At 42.6% G+C, this 11,311-nt stretch overlaps 1 protein-coding gene across 3 annotated transcripts in view; it reads right to left on the bottom strand.

The window, feature by feature from the left end:
- The window catches only part of COBLL1 (cordon-bleu WH2 repeat protein like 1), a 186,222-nt gene extending 182,074 nt beyond the window's left edge, over positions 1 to 4,148 (bottom strand). For 2 of the 3 annotated variants that reach the window (XM_012750025.3, XM_012750028.2), the window contains exon 1: positions 3,843 to 4,147. In XM_012750025.3, coding sequence (XP_012605479.2) covers positions 3,843 to 3,910 — 68 coding nt within the window. In that variant the 5' untranslated portion in view covers positions 3,911 to 4,147. Of the gene's footprint in view, positions 1 to 3,842 lie in introns of all 3 variants that reach the window. The other variant, XM_012750024.3, reaches the window with a different exon arrangement.
- Between the last annotated feature and the right edge of the window lie 7,163 nt (positions 4,149 to 11,311).

Raw genomic sequence — 11,311 nt, forward strand, 5'->3', positions numbered from 1 at the left:
CAGGTTTGGTCTAAGAGCTTGTTTCTAATACTCTTCCATTCCTTACATCTGTGCATCCTTGACTGTGTTAATTACACTCCCTGAGCCTCAGTTCCATTAATTAATTAATATATTTCCTCAAAAAGTAGCAAAAATTTTAAAAATACTGTAAAGCACTTAAATAAAATCTTCAGAGAGGCAAAATAACACTGAAAATTTCAATCCTTAGTTCCCTACAATCAACAGCAGCATCCATTTCATTTCTGGCATTATCTCCATCTCAGCTGTTAATATATACTTAATGATTCTCAGATCTGGTTGCCCTTAGAATGCCCCTGAGCAGCATTTTAAAACTATCCATGCCCTAGTCCCAGTCGAAGCCAATTAAAATCAGAATGGGTATGGGTGTGAAAGCATGCCTATTAAAGAACCCCAGGTAACTCTAAGCCATTCACCTTCAAAGTATTCAGTGTTTCAAAGCATTCGGTGTTTGCTAACAAGAACTCAGTTCATACAATCACTAAAACTTTAGAACCAATAATGCACCCAAACAAAAGCTTAAGAAAGCAGCTGCTAAATCATAACTTAGTTTTTCCTACGTCTCCAATTAACTCTATAGTGCCAAAGTTGCAAATATAAAGTGAGCTTGCCTTTCCTGTCCATTCCTGAAATTGTTTTTAGATTTAAAACATTAAGATCCCTCAGAACAAGGACAATTAAGCTTTTGATATTTAAATTTCAAAATAAAAGAAAAAAGGCATATCTGCATATTAAGAAAGGGATCTAAAGCAGGGCAGGGTGGCATGGGTCTATAGTCCCAGCTACTAAGACAGGAGGATCACGTGAGACCAAGAGTTCAAGGCCAGCCTAGGCAACATAACAAGACCCCCACCTCTTAAAAAAAAGTGGGGGGTGGGGGGTTGGAGGGGTGATATACTCTAGAAATCTATAATGTTAAGGGATTAGGGCAATGCATTGGAGGCCAAGATGAAAGACTCAAGATGATCACTGGATCAGACCCCTTAAGGGCAGGGACTTTGCCAGCACAGGATCCTAAGGCAGCCACAATTGTATACCTTTGCCTCCACTGAAATGTAGAGAATGCCAACTATCCCAGGTAATTTATAATCTGTATCATGCTAAAATCGAGTTAAATGTGTGAAAGCACTGAAAAACTTTTAAACCGTTGCAATAATACAATTAGTATTTAGGGTACTTAGACAAGCAGCAGCTCAACAGCCATAAAACAATTACTTTTCCTAAAGGAATCAGTCATTCCCTGAATATGCTAATTTATCATAGAAATAATGTCCGTGGGGAGGAGGATATCAACCACATTTTACTTGAAATGTATAAAAAGAAAGGACTGAGTTAATGATTAAACACAAAATATTTGTTAAAATGTAGATTATTATACAGTAGTCAAGAAAAGATTAAAAGTAATTAACACAATGAACTAGGCAACTAAAGCCCTGGGTTCTCTTTCTGGTTTTGCTACTAATTTGCTGTGGGACTTCAACAAAGTCACTCAGTGTCTATAGGGTTCAGAGTCTCACTTGTACAATATGGAGAATGAGACTTGTTACAATGTTAAAATGACTTGTTACAACAATGTAAAACTAGGAAAATTACAGAGGAATTATTTCAAACAGTAATATCCAAAAATAAGGACTAAACTGGGCCTCATCAGCTATTACAGTAATGAGTAATGGTATCATTAGTCAGTTTTACAGTAAAAAATTTACTTCCAAAACCTAACAATTAATTTAAGATTGTTCCCTGACACCTCTCAAATACTCTTATCTCAGTTATTTTTTCCCACAATTTAAATCTTTTTAATGTTCTGGGTTTTTGAGAAAGAACAAAAGCAATACTTAATACCATTCAACAAATACTATATAACAGGCACTTGGGATAGGCCAAAGGACAAGATAGACAAGTGGAAGAAGAAAGATGAATTATAGAAGTAATTTTTTGTTTATATTTCTCAGGTAGTAATAACTTCTCTGAATAGAATAACATAAGGTAAAATGATACAGTGGTGGTGTTATTTCAGGTAAGATGTTGAAGCATCTTCCTAGAATAGTCCTCCTTAAATTTGGAGTGGGGAGGGCAAAGGTCCTTAAAAAATATTTGAGAAATTAGATAAAGCATGTTTGCACATTCTCTTACAGCAAAGAACTTACCAGTTAAACCTTTAAATACTCAAAAGTAAAATCTAAAGTCTCTTACTATAGTCATGCTTGTCACTAAAAATCTCTTTCCATTTTTTTTTTTTCCATCACAGAGCCATGTGCCCTCGCTTCATATCATTTGATTTCTGAACATCCATGGGTGTATTTTGGGTATGTGGGCATATTGGTTTTTTTCCCCAAATAATACATTAATCTATTTCCAAATCCAGTTTAATCCCATCTTTTTTGGTACCTGAATACATTTCAGTATTCTGAAAACCATCCCACCATCAAGGTCTCTGCATAGACCTTGATTTTCTACGCTACATATCTTTCTACAAATGTATTTTTTTACTCATACCACCTAATGTGAGAACATATGGAAGTATACATGAGAATATCTAAACAATTAAAAACCTGGGGAAAGAAGAACAGGGCAACAGCAATAAGGCTATTTGCAGGGGACAGAAAGCTAATTGGAGCAAAATGAAAGAATTCATACACTACATGTTTCCTCTACGTAAGCATTATACTAAATATCTTTTAGATTAGTCATGTTGCTTTGAGACTTTTCCATGTTTCCTCTAGACAACTGCCAATGTTCGCATGGTCTCTGATGAATAAACATGCTGTGACTTGCTTCTAAGGAAACGCCTGTCATGTTCCAGGGAAAAATGACTTCTCCACTCTCAAATCAGAAAAACTGTACAAGTCTCATTCATTACTTACAACGATTTTTCCTTAACATTTCTATTTCTGAAATATTCGTGTTCTTGTTAGGGCATTTCTGCATTCAGATTAACTAAGAAAAGAAACTTAGTTGGGGGAACACTTGTAAGAAGAAGTTATACCACATCAAACAACATCTGAAGAGCTTCCCACTTCCAAGTTATCCCTGCACTATTTATCAAGACCAACGTTATTTTCAGGTTCTCCTCATCTCTCGCAGAAATACCTGTTCTCATTACTGTTTACCCAAAAGCTTAGGAGGGTGGTTATTAGCATATCAGGCAGGAAGACACGCTTCATTTAATATTAACTCACCATGTGACAGCCCCTTCCCCTCCAATCTCTCCTCAAACACGTGAGGATAAAAAGAAAAGTACAGTTGTTTGCTATCTAACTTTGCGCTGGGTTTTGGCACCAGCAATTGGTCACAGGCACACACACCCCCAATCCGAGGCGCGCACCCCGCCCGCTCCCGGAACTGTCATGCGTGCTGACAGCTGGCACACCCTCCTGTCGCCCTCCACCCGCTTGCAGAAAGCCCCTTCCTTAGAGTCACCTTGACGTAGCTCACCTGCCTAGGCCTCGGCTCTTGGCCAAGGAAACTTTTTCCCTCCCTCGCCAGGAGCTCATTTGCAGGTACCGTCCACTGCTCCTCCGGAGCCCCAACAAGGGGCCCTTTGTTAGAATTTTTGCTCCCGGACTCCTCACCCAATTCCTGGCATTCGGCTGGCCTTTGGCAACCCAGGGCAGCCCCAGTGGGAAAGCAATCAAAAACTCCCCCAGTCCCCACCTCTGGCGGCCTCCGAGAAGGCCGGGAGGAAGCAGCCTCCCGGGCCGCGTGCAGGACGGCCAGGGAGTCAGGTCGTTGGCTGGGCAGCGAGTTGCCAGCCAGGTAGACCGGCTGAGGCCTCGCCGCCCTCGCCCTCCCCCGGGAGCGGCGGCGCGGCGCTCTGGGCTTACCCTGCGGGGGCGGCGAGCGGCGTGGGCGCCGCCGGGGCGTCCTGCGGGAGCGGGGCTCGGTCGTCCATCGCCCTGCGGGGCGCTGCGCGGGCTCCAGCTCTGAGGCGGCGCGTCACTGCTGGGGTGGGAGAGGCGGCGGGTCAGGGCGGGACGCGCGCCTTCCCGGGGCCGGAGCAGGGCTGGCCGCGCGTCAAGAGCCCGCCCGAGCCACCCAGCCCCGGCCGGCCCGCCTCCCGGGTGCGCTTCCACCTGCGGGCCCCGGCTCCCAGCCCGAGGGCGCCGCCGTCGCCGCAGGTCCTAGCGGACGCCCGCGGCCGCGGCGGCAGGAGGCGGCGCTGCAGCCCCCGCCCCGTGGGTGTACTGGGTAGCCATTTGGCGCCTCTCGGGGAGGGAGCGGAGCTGCCCGGGCTGGAAGAGGAGGAGGAGCGGGGCCAGGCGCACCGGCACCGCCGCCACGCCGGCAGCGCACTCCCCGGCTCCTCCGGCCGAGTTCGCACAAACAAAACGCCCCGGGAAAACTCTGCCCGAAGAAAAGTTGGGAAGGCTAATCTCCCTTTTCCCACCCAGGGCTCCCACTTTCTTTTCAAAAGGAGACAGTGGCTCGCCTGTTCTCTCGCGGCTTCCTGTCCTACTCCTCCCTCCCCCGGCCCGCGCGCCTGCAGCGGCTCTCCAGCCGGGCTCCAGCGGAGGAGCAGGCGGCAGCCGCGGCGGGGCGCAGCGCAGCGCCGGCCGGGCCTGCCCCGCGGGCGGGCGGGCGGGCGGGCGGGGTGCCGGGCGCTGCGGGGCCTCTCCTCAAGCCCGCTCGCACTCACCCTGCCCCATTTCCCTGCCCAGAGCCCGGGAGCTCGCCGCCACCTCCGCCACACGGCCGCCCGCGAGTGGGGACGAACGCGGCGGCATCGGAGCGAGCGAGGCAGCGAGCCGGAGCGAGGGACGGGGCGGGCCGGGAGCGAGCCGGAACGTCCTTCCCCTTGGGCTTCGGCCCTTTGGGGTCCGGCCGGGGAAGCCGAAGGGGAAGGAAGCTCCAGAGGCGAAGTGTTCCCCTTCCCACCGCTAGGGCGTCGTTTCGGGAAGGCGGGCGCGCCCGGGCCCGACAGGTGGGGAGAGACGGAGGGAGGTTACCTGCCCTGGGAGAACCCGAGGGAACGACCGGCGGCCGCCGCAGAAGTGAGGAGAGAAACTCGCGGAACGGGGCCTGCGGCGGGTCCTCCCTGCAATCTGACCTTCGACATCTCGGGTTGTTTTCTCAAATTTGTGTTTTTAACTTGACCTCCACGATTGCTGTTCTGTTAACAGCGCACCTGTGACACTGTGAGCTTTCTAATCGGTTGCAGGTTTAAGCTTGCCCTGTCTTCAGAGGCATAGTTCTTTCTTTTTAAGCTTATAACAGCTGTGACATGAGGACTGGGCAACATCGTGTCTGATGACAATCTAAGAATTGAATGATAGGTTTTATTCACCTCTTGAAAGTTTTACTGGAGTAAAGGAATCACGGAGACACAGCTGCGTGCTTGTTTGTACGTTTTAGTTCCCACCCCACGTGCATGCTGTTTAGATGATTCTTTACACCTGACAAACAAGTATATTTGCATATCTCATATATAGGTTCTCAAGCTCCATTTGTTTTAAGGTGCAAGTCATTTTGATGGCTCCAAAAGCGTGCATTCAGAAAATTATGTGAAATTAAGGAATTAACTTAAAACTACAATTTAAAAATAATATTTGGTGGCTGTGCGCGGTGGCTCAGGCCTTTAATTCTAGCACTCTGGGAGGCTGATGTGGTAGGATAGCTCGAGGCCAGGCATTGGAGACCAGCCTGACCAATAGTGAGACCTCTTCTCTACAAAAAATAGAAAAATTAGCCCTGGTGGTGGCACGCGCCTGTAGTCCCAGCTACTCTGAAGACTGGGGCAGGAGGACCACGTGAGCCCAGGAGTTTGAAGTTGCTATGAACTGTGATGACACCATGCTACTCTAGCCCAAGCAACAGAAAGAGACCCTATATCAAAAAAAAAAAAAAAAAAAAAAGAAAATGTTACATGGAGCAGCACCCTAAAGGGGACCTCTACTGTAGTACTAATGTCAACCAACAGATCTGTGTTAGCCACTTCACCCTGATAGAATAACACTTATGAGATATTAAAATTAAATTGATATTCATAAACAATGCTTGGCTGAATGCTCCTTTAGCTATTTATCCACTGTAGCAACCAAAAAGTTTGCTGAACTAAATGCCTAGTAATATGCCATTTGTCTGTTATGGTCAGGGATTAAGTATTCTTTTTGCAATGCATAATATCCTTTCAGTGCATCTTTACATATGAAAAAAAAGGCTTATTTGTATTACAATATTGGAACCATATCAGAAAGAGCTGCTTTAAGATGTTGTAACTAATATTAATCAAAGCAATTTATTTCAATGTCTCTGGATTTTAGTCTTCAAACAATAACTCAAGTTAAACAATTTCATGAATCATTTATGCCTCTAAATGACTAGTTTTTACAGTTGCTTGCACAGACAATGATGCAAATATTGAGTAACAGTGAAACTAAAAGTCTATAACTTTCAATCACAAGATCAAGATTAAAACCTTAATTAGTTTCAACCTTAATTTATGACATACTAGTAATATTATGGACCTCATTAGGCTAATCTTAAATATAAAAAATATTCAAAACATTTCATAACTGCTGAAGGCATTTTCAGTGCTCACCAATGTTTCCTGTCCTGGTCCTAGGCATAAGGAATTATATGCTCCACCTCACTGGAATTAGGTAAGACCATGTGACTTTGTTCAGTGAACTGTAAGCAGACATGAAATGTTTTATTTCCTGGTGGAATCACTTAAGCCAGTGTTTGTGTCTCAGTGCTCTTTTCCCTTGCTGCTGCAGTAATAAAAGCATGTATTAAAATGGAGGTGGCACAATATTGAAGGACTCAGGAATGCTAAAACCAGTACCCTGAGCACAGCTGCCCCGGGGAGTCCCAGGACTCACAACAGAATGTGCATTAGCAAGAAATAAGATTTTTTTTTTTTGAGACAGAGTCTAGCTTTGTTGCGCAGGCTAGAGTGAGTGTGTTGGCGTCAGCCTAGCTCACAGCAACCTCAAACTCCTGGGCTCAAGCAATCCTGCTGCCTCAGCCTCCCAAGTAGCTGGGACTACAGGCATGTGCCACCATGCCTGGCTAATTTTTATATATATATATATTAGTTGGCTAATTAATTTCTTTTTATTTATAGTAGAGACCAGGGTCTCGTTCTTGCTCTGGCTAGTTTCGAACTCCTGACCTTGAGCAATCCACCCGCCTTGGCCTCCCAGAGAGCTAGGATTACAGGCGTGAGCCACCGCACCTGGCCAAGAAATCAGATTATGTTGACCCATACCACTGAAATATTGGAGTGGTTTGTTGCCCAGCATTACTTAGCTTGCCTTAGGTATAGTCATGTTTGACAACTTTCAGAACCAAGACTAGACTTGACATTTTTCTCTTTTTATACTAACTATCCTCATTGTAGTCTGCTGGTTACAGAGTTCATTAGCAAAATAAGAATCACAGTTGTTATAAATCTTTTCACGTAATGGTAGAAAACTGCTTTCCAGTCTTTCCCTCTAGTTATGCAGAACTGTTTCACACTTGTCCAAGTGTCCAAGATTTTGCTCAATTTCCCTGTTTGGAAATCTCCCCTCTCCTCCTGCTGTCCAATTATTTTAATGCATATGCTCAGATATTATCCCCTCAGGAAGACTTGTGACTGAGTAGGTAGAAGTAGCTTTTCCCTTTCTTGAGCAACCCCTGTGTGGTGGAACAAGGCCCCATGACACTTTGTTTCAGTTATTCATTTATACAGTAGCAGAGTTAGAGGAATTTGTGCTTAAAAGACAATGTCTTATCCTTCCTCTCCTGAAAGCATAGCCCAGAACACAGAAGGCTCTCCTTTGTGGACTGAATAAAGTAATAAAGAAAACCCTAAGGACTTTATACTTCAGAAGAATCCTAAGAGGACCTTGAATCAGGGAAAGACTTTTCAACCCAAAGGGGCTGGTAGACCATTCTAAATGGAACAGATGGAAGATGAGTTTGTCCTACTAGGGAGAGAAGACTGATTCTCCACATGGTCACCTGATGGCGTTGGTGCCAAAATCAACAGGTAGAATGAAGGCCCATATAGCTATATATCTCTTTGAATGATAATCTAGGTTTCAGAGTCCTTTTGGAGAGTAATAAAAGGAAAAGAGGTTTACAAGCTTAATAAATAAGTATGTGTTCATATAAAAAGAAGCAGACAAACACTAAAGTGGACCATGCAAAAATTGTTGGAAAAATAGAATTGGGCTTTGTCTAAATACTTCTGTAAACTATTTGGAACAATGAAAAAAATATTAAATGTTTAAGTATGTATTTATTCAACTATAAGGGCCACTGAAAAGATTTATTTAAAACTGAGAAGTCAGACTTCGTTGGGAGTTAATATTTCTCTATCCATTCCACCTTTGCACATTACAACCTAAAGGAAGTGTTCATTTTATATCTTCCTAGATAGTGTGTGCATGTATAGCTTTATATAGCAAGATCAGAGTTGTTGCATTTTAGTTTTAATGAAAGTTTTCAGGCTTTGTGTCTCAAAGAAGCTACCTAATCACAAGCAAAACATTTTTTTTAAGGTCTTCATGTATAAGAGTTAATTGATGAAAACAGGGAGCTGAAAGTCAGGATTATGGCTTTATTCCCAACTAGTTTGCTATAATTTCATCTTTATATAGTGTTTTCATAATTCAGAGACTACTCCTACATGTGCTAAAACATAGAAAGTGGTGTTAGAATTCAGTGTTCCTGAAATAAATGTTCAATCAGAGAGATTTATCCCAAAATACAAAAAATCTTTTCCATTGGCAGGAATCCTGGGCCAGACTTTATACTTAATCACGACTATCTTTATCTTTATCATTGATATATCTGCTTTTCCCTGCCTTTTTATTCCTATTTATCATCTTATTTTAATGCCTTTTTTCATACTGCCCAACAATTGTTTAATAGGTGAGAATAAATTCAATAGCTATGTTTGTTGAAATATAGTTTCTTTAACACAAAAATAGCTACTAATGAAAAATTCTCTTTGATTTTGTTTCATTGGAAAACTTTCTTCCTCTTTGCATTCAAGACCAGAAATATGCAAAGAAAAATATGAAAAATCATTAACAGCTTTTAAATGATTGAATGTTTAAAATAATGTTCAATGATGAAATTATAATAAAAAATTAGTTTTGTCCATGGAAATTACTTCAAGAACAATTGTTAATTAAAAATTTTAAAGGCAAATATAATAACTAAAGGCTACATTGTGTATGTAGTTTTTGATAGCCATGGTAATCATAGCCATTTCTACTCTCATGAGATCTATTATATAATATGTGAAATAAATTACATACTCAAATCAAGCGCTGATATAGCTATTAACATTATCAAGTGTTTATTTAATGTGTGCTCTTCTTTAAGAATTGCTCATAAGTATTTTTTGAAGGGCAAATGAGCATGGAGGTTATGTTTTATACAGTTATTATTATATTATTTAACAGAAGAAAGTCATTTGACTAATACATTCCTAAAATATAAGTAAATCCCTATTTTTCCTCTATGAAATTTAACATCTACTTATATCAAAGTTTGAAGAGAATAAGAACAATACTATTTTTTTTTTTTTTTGATACAGAGTCTCACTTTCTTGCCCAGGCTAGAGTGAGTGCCGTGGCATCAGCATGACTCACAGCAACCTCAATCTCCTGGGCTCAAGCGATTCTACTGCCTCAGCCTCCCAAGTAGCTGGGACTACAGGCATGCACCACCATGCCCGGCTAATTATATATATATATGTATATATATATATATTTTAGTTGGTCAATTAATTTCTTTCTATTTTTGGTAGAGACGGGGTCTCGCTCAGGCTGGTTTCAAACTCCTGACCTCGAGCAATCCGCCTGCCTGGACCTCCCAGAGTGCTAGGATTACAGGCGTGAGCCACCACGCCCAGCCTTAGAACAATACTATTTTTAAAGGAAATTTTAAATATCACTTTTTATGGTCCTCTGGAATTAAAAATGTTTTATACCTTTTCTCTTTTGGGGGGTCATTTTCAACTAAGCATTTTAGAGATTAAAAGTATAAAATAGATGTGCTTTATTGTCAATTTCAATGAGTTTTTAACTAATCAGGTTTACCTTTTGAAACATGGAAAATCACTGTACATTTTCTTAAAATTTCCAAGATTATATATATTCATGAATTAAATTTTATTTCAATAAAAGGAGCATTTATTCAATACCTGCTATACCAAGCATTGGAGCAACAAAGATTGCAAAGATATTACCTCTGCCCTTAAGGGGCTCACAGATCACTGTGCTCATCAGTACTATTTTGTGGCTCTCAGTCAAGTTACAAGCTAAAGAAAATTGGCTAATAATAATTAGGGTAGAGTTCTGTATCTCTCTTTCAAAGGATAATCATTTTTGCAATCAGTGTCAAAAGAAGAAATGTGGCCAGGTGCAGTGGCTCACGCTTGTAATCCTAGTACTTTGGAAGGCCGAGGCGGGAAGATCGATCAAGGTCAGAAGTTTGAAACCAGCCTGAGCAAGAGCGAGACCTCATCTCTACTAAAAAATAGAAAGAAATTAATTGGCCAACTAAAAATATATAGAAAAAAATTAGCCGGGCATGGTGGCGCATGCCTATAGTCCCAGCTACTAGGGAGGCTGAGGCAGAAGAATTGCTTGAGCCCAGAAGTTGGAGGTTGCTGTGAGCTAGGCTGACGCCATGGCACTCTAGCCCGGAGCAACACAGTGAGACTCTCTCTCAAAAAAAAAAGGAAGAAAAAAAAGGAGAAATGCCTGCATTTAGCATGCTATGTCTCTTAAATATGGTGCTATACGTCAATATTATCATATGGAGTTTTAGGCAAAGATTCTTTTTTTTTTTTTTTTTTTTTTTGGAGACAGAGTCTCACTGTGTTGCCCAGCCTAGAGTGAGTGCCATGGCATCAGCCTAGCTCACAACAACCTCAAACTCCTGGGCTCAAGCGATCCTCCTGCCTCAGCCTCCCGAGTAGCTGGGACTACAAGCATGTGCCACCATGCCCGGCTCATTTTTTCTGTATATATTAGTTGGCCAATTAATTTCTTTCTATTTTTAGTAGAGACGGGGTCTCGCTCTTGCTCAGGCTGGTTTCGAACTCCTGACCTCGAGCAATCTACCCGCCTCGGCCTCCCAGAGAGCTAGGATTACAGGCGTGAGCCACCGCGCCCGGCTAGGCAAAGATTCTTTATCAACATGCACACATTCCAGAGTAGAGGTGAGGCTTGGAGAAACATGCATAGGCATGCAGACATGTAAAATATTTAGTAGTGTGGGTATGCAGAGGGCAGAGTTTTCAGTGCTCATTCACATTTCAAGCTCAGATTCTGATACATCAACACCA

This window comes from Microcebus murinus, chromosome 8, assembly GCF_040939455.1.
Source record: "Microcebus murinus isolate Inina chromosome 8, M.murinus_Inina_mat1.0, whole genome shotgun sequence".
In the NCBI taxonomy this organism is placed as follows: Eukaryota; Metazoa; Chordata; class Mammalia; order Primates; family Cheirogaleidae; genus Microcebus; species Microcebus murinus.